The sequence below is a fragment of the Aythya ferina genome (genome assembly GCF_964211825.1).
Source record: "Aythya ferina genome assembly, chromosome: 3".
NCBI lineage: Eukaryota > Metazoa > Chordata > Aves > Anseriformes > Anatidae > Aythya > Aythya ferina.
In genome coordinates this window covers 93,776,183-93,790,849 of record NC_140298.1, presented here as the reverse complement: position 1 = coordinate 93,790,849, position 14,667 = coordinate 93,776,183, and the positions used below count along the sequence as shown (strand labels likewise).

Sequence of the window (14,667 nt, the reverse complement as noted above, 5' to 3'; positions counted from 1 at the left end):
AAACTATGAGGTAATTGGTGGCTAAGCACTCACACACACACACAAACAGAAATGAGAGAATGTTCTGCAAGAATAGATGCAGGAAATGTTAGCATTTAACTGCGTCAACGTGAATGACAATTGTTTTTGAAACACTCTTCAAGCGTGTCAAAAAAAATTAGCTCGCAAAGCACCAGCCCATGTGGAAACACATTAAGCTAAAAATGATAGGTGAGGCTTATTGTTAAAAGTATATATATTAAAAAAGTGGGAAGGAAATGAAGAGAAAGGAGAAGAGGAGGAGACAAAGAGAGGGATTTGCCAACCTATAGTAGGCTGAGTGGTAATTGAAGAGTTTGATTCCGAACGTAACATTTTACTCCCGTGATGATGAACTAGAAAAAATGACACAGGACATGGGTCACATTAAAGAAAATCGTTAGCAGGAGAAGAAATCAAGTATAGCAGCTGCATATGCAAGAGACTCAGAGCACCAGGCCAAAGGACAGGACTCAGAGCAAAAGCTGTCTCTCTAAGTGCTCTGAGGGGAGCTCTCAACGTTCTCCTAGGGAAAGGGAACAGCGCTTGGATAGACTCAACTGCACTCCCCAGTGTACTCGTGTAACAAAGGTATTTATCTGCTGACATAAAGAAGTAATATAAGCTAAAACTCTTCTACATAACTAGACCCAATACATTTTGAGCTCTTTATGACAACAGTTCTTTGAAATGGGATTTATTTGAACACACAAGAAGCTCTTGGTGGAAATGCAGGTGTGTTAGGCTAAGTGCTGAAGGAAAAGCCTGAACCTGCACCACCAAGATCAACGTCCACTTCACATCACTGACTTCAGCTCAGTCAGAATGATGCACCAATGTACAACTTCCAGCATCTGACTGATTTTACAGAGATCACTATTCTTTTAGACTCACTGTGTTGACTTACACATCTGCTCACACTCTTCCTGTGAAACAGAGGCAAAGTACAATAGCAAATACTATAGAGGTACGTAAAATACAAGGTCTGTTAAACAAGAGGGGAAGGAAGGGCCAGGGACTGAAGTACCAAAGGACTCTTTATCTGATGATAGAGTAATAAAGTAATCCAATAAACTAACTAGATACTAATTACTGTAGCTTTCAGCATCAACCCAAGTAGGAATTACAACGGTCTTACTGTTGTAATATAGTTGTCTATTACAGAAGACGTGAGAAAAATGTTTGGTATACATCAAAACTGACCAAGTTAACCCCATCATGGAGTCTGATACTTTGAGACACACTCATTTTCCACAGCCTTGCATTTTTGATCTAAGAAGCCATAAAGTAAGGATGGCTCTGCAGGCATAAATGACTGTAATAGTAGCAGATGCAGAATCAGGTGCTAAATTTCAGTTAGGCATGTGGTCTAACACTAATAAATGTAATACAACTGCTTCATGCTTTAACAAACAATATATGCAGTATGTTGGTAAGCATAAGAACTATTCTTAATACCACTGAAAAGCTCGCAGGTGTCACCAGCCAGTTACAACAGCTCTGTGACAATGCTATGACCAGAAGTCTGATGGGTACCTTTTAAGCCTGTGGACAAAGGTTTCTAGGCCAGAGTGGCATACAGTCAGCTCTCATGGCATTGTGGTAGCTTCTTTTTTGTTTTTACATCCTTGTCTTAGCATGGCAATTGATACAAACACAAGCTGCACACCCTCTTAGGGTCTATGTTGAACTGTTCAGAAATCTCAGCTTCCAAACAGAATTTGTGTCAGACAGCTGGCACTTTATCAAAGTCTACAGGACAGTTAATCTCTGTCTTTACTACTTTGCTCTTCTCCCCCTCGAACTCATCTGTGCTGTTTTCATGCTGTTACAACATTGATTGCAATTCTACAGACCCCCTGAGAGGTAAATTGGAATAAATTTAATGCTGCTACTTAAGAGGATAGAATTACCTAGTTACACAAAGTTAGTTCAGTCTGAATGCAGTAATTACAATATTCTCTGCAATTTTACCATTTTGGCTATTATTTAACTTACATCCGTTCCATTACCTTCAGAAATGGCTTCTTTCTTCTCTCCCCTTATTCCTCCAAGAATGGTGCCAGACAGAGCCTACTTTCCCACTAAAGAAGTAGGTTTTCCGACAAACTAAGACACCGTTAAGTTTCTGAGGGATAGTACAACTATCCCTTTGGTACAATGCCCTGGAGTGTGTATGGTGATAGAGCACTCCCTGCTTCCTCAGAACACAAGGTTCTCCTGATCAGAGCAACTTCCACTTGCTTTGTAGAAGGCTCAGGGCTCTGCGAAGTGGTGCTGGGGAGAACACCAACGAGAAGAGAGAACTACAAAGGCAGAGCCTAAAAGCGTGGGTGCAGCCACCAGCCAGAGCCGTTTTTTGTTGTTGTATTCTTTTTGATTCAACTGCCTTATTTTGATTTATGGCCTTAACATTTCTGCCTTGCTGAGAAGCTTTAATTGGATGTTTCTGTGTGTTATTTCTGCCAAGTCATACAAGCAGCTTACAAGCATAAACTCTACTTGGGCTAGGTTCAATTCTTAATTACACCACTCTAACACTGGAGGAACTGTGCCGAAGACACCACAGTTATTCTAGACACACATCAGTGTAAGTGAAGAGATCTTAACCATGGGATTTAAAGTTTACAAAAACAGATCATTATGGAACATTTAGCGAGATGTTGTTTACAGAACTGGCATTTTATACAATTCAATCTCCTACTTGAGACAATGACTGGTGGCTGTATCCAAATAATTATCTGCATGTCCATTTCAACAGTTCTGTTACGTACCCCTGCAAGGATCATTTTTCACTAAGAACTCATCAAGTGCCATCCAGCCACCTCCAACACGCACCATGACCGTACTTCTCAGGATACGAACAAGGCGTAGTTGTTGAGAGTCACCAAACTGCAAGAAAACCAAACAACAATCTGAGCATCTCGGTCATTCAGATACAGTTCAACGCTGATAGGTTAAAAATCAGACACTTTAAGAAGTTTATTTTGATATTTGATTATTAGTAAATGCCAAAAATTCAAGGTTTATTTATGCAGATTATTAAAGCTGTTAAGGTTTCAAATCAGATGCTGCTGCGTTAATCCAAAGGAGATGGCAAGGTGGTAAGAAAAGAATCACTGGTTTAATTTTATGCTTGATTCTCAAACGTCTGATCTCATACAGGCAGCACAATTAGTAATATATTATTTAATTGGTTACAATCTGCATTTGTGCAAACTAACGAAGACCTATTTGTGTTATTTTATTGTTAAAATCTTAAGCACACTCTCTTCTGCAACAGTCTAATTTTAAATGATGTCAGCTGAAAGGAAGGCAGTATCACTTGAAATGATCAGTACACGGGCTGGGAATCCAATGCATTATGAGCGTTGCACTGTTCCATCAATTGACTCGTTATAGGGATTTTTTCAGGTATAGCATCAACACTGCTCACCCATAGCTAGTACATGTGAGGAAGGGAACATTAAAGGAGCATTGAGTCATCTTTGGGTATCACAGCTGTCCTTGGCTGTAAACTCTCCCTCCTCTGTCTACACATCAAGGTTGTTCACAGTTCAGGGATGTACAAAAAGCCCATTCCATACTATCTCTGGTACTAGTTGATTCTTCCTTTGGGCTGATGGCCAGGCCTAAGGTATGTCCTGCTCTTTAAACCCGTATACCAAACCTGTATGCAGCATCTCAGTTCGAATCTGAATCAAAGAAAGTGTCCAAAATGTTGCCCCCACAATCTCATGAAAATTAACCAGAAGAATTCAGTATTTTTTAGCCAACGCCACTAAAACATTTCTTTTGGTATCAGATCATCAGGCCAAGTGTACGGCTCTCACACGCAAACATGCAGCGGACTCACTGAAACCAACAGGAGATAACTACGCATTTTTGGGACAACCTTTGACCCTTGGAGAAGGCTGCCACATAGTTCAACTGTACCTGCTTGCTCCAACAAGGAGACTGAAATTCTTTGAAATGTAAATCACACAGATGTATTCCCTACTTGTTAAATGACTTTAGTTGTTTGGTACTACTGAAGCCAAGGAGAAGGATAAGTTTAAAGGAATATTACTTTTAGGAACCAAACAAAAGCAAACTTGCTGTTTAGTTTGATAACAAAAAAAAATTTGTTATAAATAAGAACATTCAAACGATAATTATCTGTAAGGGCTTTTAAATAATTAATTCAATATTTGCATAACAAAGAATTGTTTTAAAAATAATGATTAAAGAAGAAATGTCATCCAAATTGATGATGTTTACTTTCATTGGCCTGTTTCTAAAGAGAGTATTTTCAAGTGGTTCTAAAAATCCTTTTTCTTTTCCATTCTCTTTTTCCCTTTTCAACTTAATTCTTCATTTAGTCCCCATCAGGCAACTGTAACAAGGGTCGGATGCCACATCCCTTGGAAACTGCCTAGGCTGTTAATTCCTACAGTGGGACTTCTGGAGAATACCAGAGATGTCTCTCAAGGCATTTTTCCTAATAGTAACTTAGTCTATATTCTTCTCAAAACAGCCTGGACACCAACTTTCCTTGAACACTATTTAGTGTCATTTCACGTAACTGAAAATCAGAGGTAAAAAAACACGAGGATAAAAACTTAAAGAAAGCCAAGTTTAAGCTACAAAACCCCCTACTCTTGGCAGTAGCCATATAACATCACTGCCACTAGAGAAACCTTGGCCAACTTGCTGTAGGTGCTTTTCACTGTCACACTGCTTTGCATCAGTAAGAGTTAGATGCTCTCAAAAAATGCTGTATTTTTCTCAGTTCTGAGAGTACAGATGGCAGATAAGAGGATTAACATAATTTCAAATAATCTTTTCAAATCAAGGCATGTTCTGTATGTGGAAAACAGTTTAAAGAATTACTTAGACATATCGCTTGAGGCACGTGGTAAGATTATCCACTGCTTTCTTCCATACTTCAACAAGCTTTGTCAATAAATAAGAATGCAACCAAGTTTTCAACATCTCTAGATTTTAAATGGCTAATGCTTTTAACACTAGGATATCCAGAATGGATTCCACACAGTATTGCCTTAATAAAAACATGAAGAAGAGTCTAATGAGAGTAGATACTGAGTGCCTGAGGTTTTTCCATTATTACCAGGCAAACACGATTTAACAGTTTAAGAAGCTGTGTGTCTGTATGTGCCACAGGAGTAAACACCAGTGTGCTCCCCCACACCCTGTATAGTGCCACTGTGACCTGACACACTGATCACCCAGCTGACAAGTATTCTTAAAAATAGGCCCAATCATTATAGATTTGCTCTTTGAAAACACTTTGGAAAAGGGAATAGCAAGCTTATTTTGCCAATCTCCAAAATATGTATTTAATAATTCACTTGCATTAGTTTACAATATACCAGCAATCAATTAGGTTCTTAATCAGTCTGCTTGATTGCACAGGGGTTTTATTAAAAATGAAAGCACTTTTCACCTTGAGTTGCAATAAATAACTGGTATCATAGTGGCATATGTGCTTACTGTGAATGGCTGTTAATCTGATAGCCTAAAAAAACAAAACAGAGAATTTTGAAGCATTCCACTATAAAACTGGAAACTGATAAAATAATGTTATTCTAAACTTGCAGTTTAAAAGCCCAAGATTTTTAATACGTGAATTACTGGTAAGGATCATTATCTGGTTCCTTTAAAAGTAATCTCCTTAAAAAGGAAAATGGCCAAGGAAAGCAGGTGGGGGGTGCTGAACAGAAGAGATCCTGAGACAAGAAATGATCCATAGCATTTAAAGAAATATCACAGCTGACCAGCAATGAAGTAGCTGAAGATGAAAGGATGAGAAGACTGACCATTGCAAGCTTAAATCACTATGCATTAGAGGAAGGGGAAAAAAAAGAAAAAAAAAAAAAAGAAACTTCACACATTCCACTGGTTTATACCTGATTTCCCAGGAAGAACTGATAAGAAATGAAAAATGGAAGAAAGACACGATTAGTTTACAGGAAATTCTCTACATGACTCTAGAACACATGCAAACTAACACATTAGACATCCTAAATAAAGTTGCTAGTTCAGAGATGAGCAGGTAGCTAGCTATCCGGAGACTGAATACTGAAGAATATTCAAGGCCTTTGTTTCCTTCCCACTGCTGTTTCTGTGATCTTTTAAAAAACACTTGCAAGCATTTTAGTATTTCTTAGCCAAATATCGAGTCTTTCATCTGAAATTGTTCTGGTTATTGAATCTAGGGGTAGCAGATCTTTCTCTACAATGTGATACTTTTTTACTGTGATCTAAAATTGTTCAGCGGATATCCAACACATTTCTTGTACTTCTTCAGAAGTACAGTGTGCTCCGGTAAAACGACAAGTGAGGGTAGAAGTGATCAAACACGCTTCTGTTAAAGATTTTTGAAGTACAACACAATACCACAGGAAAATATCAGTCATTACTTTTATGATAATGATAGAAAACCAGCTACAGCATAAACACTGGGTATCCAGACAAAAAGTTTGCACTTCAAGGAGCTGTTATATGTATGTACACATGTATGCAGTTAGCTTTTAAAAATTCCCATACATTGAAAATGATTTCCGTAGTTTCAGTGAAAAATACATATATGCAGCAGCATTTTCCATATTTTTAGCCTGTATGTTCTAATAAGAAAAAAATCACATGAAACTGAGACAAACTTACAGTAAGAAAACATATAATTGTCATACAAAATTCCTGTATATGAATATAGTCTATATCCTTGCAGAACCATATCAGAGGAAGAATCTTTAAGCTGAAAAAACTAAGAAGGTCCTTATGAGACTTACCCTGTACTTGTTATCCCCAATCTGTTCCACTTGAAACCGCTTTGCACATTTACATTTAGCTACCTGCCTTGTAACCTGCAAAAGAACACCACTGGATGATTACTTTCCCACTAATATCACATTTTAAAATAATTTATATAACTGGCAAACTTCAAATTATAGGTGGGGGAGGGAGAGGGAAGAAATCAAATTAATTCTTAATGAATGTGACTCCAGTAGAATAGACTGCAATCTAAGAAAACAGAGAATGTACCTCATCTTCAATTTTATCAGCATCTGTGAGAGGCTTGTAAGCATCCTTGTTTGGATGAAGAGCTGCTACAAATTCATAATAGTCAATATACCCATCACCATCTCTATCAAAAATATCTGCAACAGCACTCATTTCAAGTCGGCTTGTTGGGAATTCTGTAATACAAAAACAACAACATAGATAAATTGGCTTTTCTATTCCATTACAATGAATGTCTTTATCAAAAATCTTAATATGTTTTCAGGTATTAGGTGACTTTCAAAAGAATAAAGGATTTTTTTCTGAAAAAAAAAGCAGGATCTCCAGTTGATTTTGGCTAAAAATGAATAGCAGTCTGCCTTGAAGACAGAAACAGAAGAGAGTACACAGATTAAACTACGCATTTCAACATTTCGACCTTCGAAGCGCATATAATACCCACAGATTAACAAGATAAACTGTTAGTGAGGAAAGGTCAAGTGAGAATTTCAATGATAATTAAATTTGGGATGCAAGGCCTTCCCACTTCAGAAACTGCATAGCGTGTTGTGAAATCCTTCTTTAGATCAAGTTCACAGCAAAAGATCATTAATCCATACAGAGATTCTCTACAAAATGGTCAAGAAAAATTTTAAGTTGGTAAACAGGAATTAAATCATGAGTATTTAGCAGAAACAGGAATTAAATCACAAGTATTTAGCAGAAACAAGATTATATCAACCGAGTTAAGTAAGTAAACTGTTTAACCTCTTGGTTGTATCGGGTTTTTCCCCTCAGCTTCTGGCAATCCATGCAAAACATCAAAAAACACATATCATGACAGTATTAGCACATTTACCAAAGCAGGGGAAAAATGCATCTACTGCTGTATTCTCCTACCAAATAACTTTAACGTGAGGTGCTAAAAGCAACCCAATTCTGAATCTTCACTGCTCAAAGCAAAAAGTCACCATGATTTGAAGATAAAGGATAATGTTGAGTAGTAGGTCCTTATCTGTTATGAGTCAATGTCAGGCATATGAACATGGCCATGGTTCATGGAAACACTAGTTTCAGAAATTACACAGCTTCCTTCCATAATTGAAACTATTCTATGTTGGCAAGTACTTGACTAAAAGTCATAAAATTGCATGAACTGGTTTTGAAGTTATCTGTAGGTTTTATGAGGTATGTTTTACTATTCTGAATAATCAATGAAAAGTAACTATCTGTTCACGACAGTTCAAGTAATCTGTTCAAGTAGCTAGTGCTTTGTGGAAACGATTGTCAGAGTCCAATAAACCAGTAAATATTAATTAACCAATAGTATAAATGTGCCATTTATAATCTTATTAAGAGAGAAGATTCCCTAGAACTTGAAAGAGTTTCTACAATCTAAAAATATTTTCAAGTACAATAATTATAGTTTGAATTAATCATATCTAATGACTTCAAAAAGGAATTCTGACCTTCTGAGATGATCAACCCCATTGTGTACACCATACAGACAGTAAGTTTTAATTAGATGTTTCTTCTAAGTTCATCGTTAAATTAATTTCAAAACTTACTTGAAGAAAGAATTCCATCAATAAATTCCTGTCTCGTTATTTTTCCATCCTGATCTTTATCAATCCTTCTAAAGAAGTCCATCACACGAGACTTCTTATGGTTCATCCATCGCATGTACTTTTTCCTCCATATATCAAAATCAAAGTTGGCGAATTCTCTCAGCTTCATTAAAACAAAAAAAAGAGAGAGAGAGAAAGAGAAAACTTCTTACAGTTGAAGTCAATTAATTCAGAAAAACAAGGAGAGACCGTCTGCGTTCTTTTAAATAGTTAATTATTTAAAATGTTAATGTAGGTCCTCAAAAATCTTGCCTCCCCACATTTAAAATGAGAACGACAATTTTTAAAGCATGTGGCAATGTTTTCAGTTATCTGTATCATGCAACAAATATGGATGGCTTAAAGTATTGCCAATGTAACCCAGGTTAAACAAAATTATACAAAGAATATGTGCATTCTGTGTAGTCCATTGCTGACCTCTTCAAGTCTGTCCAAAGCATCATTAAGTTTTCTTCTTCTTTCCAAGGCTAGAAGCCAGACTTGCTGCCATTTGCTGACTAAAAGGTTTACCCGTGGATTTTTGGTTTCAATTTGTGCCTGGGCTGCTGACGGATATATGCCTGGTGTGGGGGAACGCTTTCCTGTTGAAACACGATAAAAAGTGTAAGCCTTACCCAGTTAAAACAAAACAAACATTCACACAAAGGGTACTTGACCCTCCTAAAACCACTCCTCCTTGCCACAAATAAGGAGACCAAATCCTGATATGATTCCAACTAATGAGGTTTTCTTTAACATTGCAGGGGAAGGACCAGAGCGGTTTAAGTATTCAACTTCTGCCTAGCCCATAGCAACTAATAGTTGCTGCATTACTGAAACTGCACAGACTAAATAAAATTTTTGCAAATCCCTTACAGAGATCTGTAAAGTAATCAAGCTAATTTTTGAAGTAGGTTCCATGCAGATACAGGCAAATATGAAATGCAAAGGGTAAGTATATCTACTAAAAATATGAAAAGCAATTTCCTCATTTGAAGATTTGCTTTCCATTCAACTTCACTGAACAGAAGACTTTCTGCTTAGTTCCATATAATTTCACAGACATTAAAAGCAAAATTTTGTCTCTCTCTCTTTACGTAAAATAATCTGTTTGCACTTTTAAATAATGGTAGGCTGGCAAAGACTCACTGTGTGCCCTCTTGGAAGTTTAATAGCACAGTAAAGTTTGAACACTATAAAAATAAATACTCAAGAAATATAGAGCAAAATTTAAAAACAGAAGTGAGAAGTCCCCTCACAATGAAAAATACGAGATAATTAGAAAAATCCACCCTATATCATTAAAATGTTCTGCTGCTAATCAAACTTGTTAGGTTATTAGTAATCAGTTATCTTTGTAGACAGAACGATGGTGTATATGACCTGCCCCAAAACACTTCATTACTTACTTCCTGCTCTCCCCTTATCAAGGACAGGAATATGAGATTGTACAGGAGTGGGTTCAAGTGCCTTTCTTTTATAGGTCTTTGTAACTTTATCCACATCAGGTTGTTTTCTGGTCATTTCCTCCATGAATGTCTGCAATCAGATAGAGGTGGTTTTAATTAACAATACACAGAAGTGACCACAAGAATGTAAAACACACACAATAGCAGAACACCAAAGTTACAAGAACAGCACGGAAAGATTAATAATGCCAACCTAACAAGAAAGACAGATAAAATAGAGGTTTTGCAGGTAAAAAATAATAATAACATAATCAGCAGCGTTAGAACCTCTATGCCCTGTCTGTTAAAGGAAGTCTAAATCTATAAACAGTTTGTCAAACTGTGTATTGTGCATGGTGAGATGGTGTACAACACTTTTAACTCAGGAGTACTCCTCTACTGTCCAGACTGCAGCTCACATAAGTGAGATACTGCTGTGCCTAAGCTGGGCTAAGCTTACAAGTATTCACTGCACTAGCAGCATCCTCTTCATAAATGTATTTTAGATAACCAATCAGTAAAGCCACACAGCAACACTACTCCTAAGCCAGCAGCACTATCACATATTTCACATGGTTACTACTATCCTTGTTCTTAAAAGGAGTTATAAGTTTGCTTTTGGAACAATATGGCACTAAAGTTTTTATTGGTTGTTTTCTCACATCTGTGTTGAATAAGCTCCAAGCATATAGTGTACGTAGTAAAGACTCAACTGAGCGTTTGAAAAATGATTCAGTGATTAAGAGAGAAAACAGCTAAGGAGATTTACACTTAATTATGAAGCCTAGCTGAACGAGAGCATCTGTTTGAACGTGTAGGACGAAAATGTAGGACATACACATCACTTAACATGCCTTACCTGATGTTCAGCTATAAGTGCTTTAACTTCCTCGATCTCCTGGGGGATAACCTCTTTATCTTTTTCAGTGAGCGTAGTCTCTGCCCACTGCAACCAGGACAGCAAAGCTTCCAGCAGTTCCTGGTTAGCAATAAGTCCAGCCAGAGCTCCTGCCAGTCTTTGCTGATGTTGTTTAGCCCATGCTAATACCTTGATACAAGAACCAACACATCAATACCTGCACATCTGAAATTCTTCAAAATGTATTTAAAATTGCCCTGCTAACTGTAAACCCAAAGCTTCCTCCCAGTGCTACTGATATTTCAATATCAAAGGTGCTAGGTGTAGTGGCTGACCACTAAATGTGCTAGGCAACTAGAATTTCCAGTTCAGCCACATTTTTGCACAAATACTCAGGTCTATGTACTACTACATGCAGAAAATAGCACATTCTGGTAACACGCTAAGAACTTGATCAAACCATACTTATAAGCTGGTAAATCATATAGGATCTGGGGTCTTTCTTCCTCGTGAACACTCCTGAAGCCATACTTTGCTAACAGCAGGATTTATGAAGTTTTTCTTTAAACTTAATGAACACACAAAAATGCACTTTAGCAACTAAGAGTTTGGTGCACCCTCTGAGACTTACTTGTAGCCACTTGAATGATTTGGAAATCTCCTAGATTAAGAACATGTTGTATTCAAAGCCTCCTTAACGCAATTAGAAAATGCTTCAAGTTTGCCTTGATTTTTTTTTTTTTCCTTTGTAACTTTTAGATTTCTCTTCCTAGAAACTATTGGCTTTTCTCAGATAGGAAGTGTCAGGCACTATTTCCTTTAATACATACAAACAAAGAAGCTTGACCATCTGCTTTAATTCTTAAAGGCCTATAAGTTTTAAAATAAAACCTGGGGAAGTATGGTATTCACATTCATCACTGTGGGTATTTTAAATGTTTAGTTCTTAACAGCTGGATCATTTCCTCCCAGTACAACTACCATGTTAGTAGTCAGCTATGTTCCAGTCAAAGGCGAACTGTTGCAAAGAAGATGGTTTGAGATAGTACTGACCTCTTCAAACCTGGCTCTGATGATTGTTATCCAGTGCTTAATGGTGGTGATGGAGTCTGGGTGGCAGATAGCCAGGATAGCTTCTCCCATACCTGTTGCTTTATTCAGTTCTGCCTTTTTCTCTTCCAGTTTCTTCATAAACTCCTAAATCAGAAGCAACAGTTTCAATTAGGTGCTGGCAAAAGTTGAAAGAGAAATCTGAATAAATTCTGCATAATCTGAAAGGCTCTGGATCAATCGAAGCCTGAACAGATTCACCAGACAAGAGGAAGAAGAAAAATATATATTTTTTTTTTTTAAAAAGGAAAGTTTTGTTTCTTTGAGAAAAGTTAAAAAATGCTCGAAAAGCTTATTCCACACAAAGTATTAAATGAAGCTTTAAAATCTTTACCCTATCTTGCCACTCCACCATACTGTAAGTACTTGAAATACAGATGCCCTTATTAAAAAAGAAAGAAAATCACAGCACTTCAGAAGCGCTGTAAATCAGCCATGCAATGGTTAGAATCATTACTGGCAACATTTCAGAAGACTTAGTTTGTCTGTCAGTTACAGTAATTCTTCATAATAAACTATCAGGCTCCTAACAGAGGCTGGAAATGTCCAACTATAATTACATGCTCAGACAAGATGACAGAGGACTTCAGGAGCAGCTATACTAACACAAATATGAAAAACTCAGCAGCCAAAGAGGAGAGACAGAGAGAACAGAGACAGGGGCTGTTAATTAACCAGCTGTTTTCAGAGGTTCTGCCATGTGGGAAAAATCTTGTAAAAGCAAAAGGATGTTTACAGCTCTGACCATCCAAGTTCATAGCCACTGATGTTCCTACGGAGTCTGGCAGAAGAAAGGGTGGCAAGATCAGAACTGAAGTGAGGGGGGAAAACCCAAAAAACTAAAATGTTTTCCATCCTTTCTATAGTTCACTTTTTTTCTTATTATTACTACAGTGGTTTTGCAATTCTGCCTACTATGTTATGTCTAAATGTTGCGTAAGTTTGCATTGAAACTGCTAACTACTCTTAGTGCTTGGTGGAATTGCTTTTATTTATATTTTAAGATCTTTAATTGGGCTACAGAACAGAAGTATGTCTCTGGAAGTTTAACTTAACTGTCTTTCTCTCCCCCACTATGGGTTATTTTAGATTCCAGAAATTAATGATCAGCCAAGTCAGATATTATAAAATTCAGTCACCAGAACATTGTAAAAAGAGATTCTACAACTCATAATTACATTATCCTGTGCCACTACAAATTAACTGTGAAAATATCATGAAATAAAAGTGTAAAAAAAGTCTCTTGTACCTTGTTCTAAATGCCTGGAATAGGGAGGCTGTGTATCCAGGGTTTCATTATTAATTAATTTTGATCTAAGTTTCATGTCAGAGTTTAAGACTCAATCATAGCACTCCTCTCATAAGACCCCATGAGATCTTACAATATTTCAGCTCAGAATGGTGTTGAAAAAGTTGAGGTGAGCTGTAGTGACAGATTACCAAAAGAAGCAAGGGCCAGGAAGAAAACAGGCAACAGCAACAACTGTTTTCCCTGAACAAATCAATCTCACACTCTTCAACACACGTTAAGCTTTCCCTTGATATTAAGCTGTCCCTTGGTAAAGGATACCAATTGTATCGAACACTGTGGCAGTCCAGTGATACAGACATATTTACGGGAGAGGAGATGGGATGCTCCTTATTAATTAATGCAGGGCATTCATTATCTTGCTACACCGTTCAGTCCCTGAGACAATGGTGAGTGACTTATCTTACTGGCTAAGTAGAAATCATTAAATCTTTTGCAGTGTTCAAGGAAAAAAACAAACAATACCAAGTAATGGGCATAAAGATAGACCATTTGGATAAAATATGTTAATGAAGAAACCTTTCAACAGGTACCTGGATACAAACACATTAAAACTATTCTACAAGAATCAGAGTAATAAAAATAAGTTACATTTCATATTTAGGCAAATAGTTTCACAGTAATCTAGTCTATTTTTTAGATTAATATTACAGCATAATAACGTAGACATGTAGTATATGATACTAGTTTTAAACACCATTTTTCTTTTTGTCTTCTCCTTAAAAGCTAACATTAATAAAGTTTAAGAACAGAGACCACACATTCAATGACCTTTCACATACATGCTTACTAAGTGGCAAAGAAGCAGTGCCACAGTCTTTGTTAGATAGAAATACAGCAATTGTCAATTATTTGCCCTTTAAAAAAGAAAATGTGGATGGCAGAACATCTTCTAAAGTCTACTAGAAAATTTTAAGTATTGTGCGGTCACATCTGACGCTGAGCTTGGTTGCGTTGTTCTGGTGATTGTTCTCCCCAGCTGGACAGGGTTTCTCAGAGACAAACGGCTTTGGTTTGAGGCTCAAAGTTCTGGCTTCAGTTTTGGCAGCACGATTTCAAACTTTTGTACAGAAATGTTTTGTTAATTAGTCTACATTGCAAAGGGAGAAATTTAACACTCCATTACCACCAATGTGTTCGTTTTTTTCTTCTAATGTTTCAGTTTTCTAAGTAAGATTTCACTCAGCTTTTTCCTCTGTACTAAGACAACTAAAAAATGTAGCAATAGAGGAAATGCAGCTAAAAGACCAATTTAATTGTATCAGAGAGTGCGTTGCTACTGTGAACATCCCCACATGGGCATTCACTGACATC

The 14,667-nt window shown here is 37.0% G+C and overlaps 1 protein-coding gene across 40 annotated transcripts in view; it reads right to left on the bottom strand.

Moving 5' to 3' along the window:
* DST (dystonin) overlaps nucleotides 1-14,667 on the bottom strand; it is a 300,235-nt gene that overhangs the window by 6,850 nt on the left and 278,718 nt on the right. For 18 of the 40 annotated variants that reach the window (XM_084516227.1, XM_084516265.1, XM_084516231.1 and 15 more), the window contains 11 exons: nucleotides 11,988-12,131; nucleotides 10,935-11,123; nucleotides 10,037-10,166; nucleotides 9,066-9,229; nucleotides 8,589-8,751; nucleotides 7,789-7,821; nucleotides 7,063-7,217; nucleotides 6,810-6,884; nucleotides 5,928-5,945; nucleotides 2,793-2,910; nucleotides 306-374 (listed from right to left, as the gene is read on the bottom strand). In XM_084516227.1, coding sequence (XP_084372353.1) covers nucleotides 306-374; nucleotides 2,793-2,910; nucleotides 5,928-5,945; nucleotides 6,810-6,884; nucleotides 7,063-7,217; nucleotides 7,789-7,821; nucleotides 8,589-8,751; nucleotides 9,066-9,229; nucleotides 10,037-10,166; nucleotides 10,935-11,123; nucleotides 11,988-12,131 — 1,258 coding nt within the window. The remainder of the gene's footprint in view (nucleotides 1-305; nucleotides 375-2,792; nucleotides 2,911-5,927; nucleotides 5,946-6,809; nucleotides 6,885-7,062; nucleotides 7,218-7,788; nucleotides 7,822-8,588; nucleotides 8,752-9,065; nucleotides 9,230-10,036; nucleotides 10,167-10,934; nucleotides 11,124-11,987; nucleotides 12,132-14,667) is intronic. The other 22 variants (XM_084516235.1, XM_084516260.1, XM_084516256.1 and 19 more) reach the window with 6 other exon arrangements.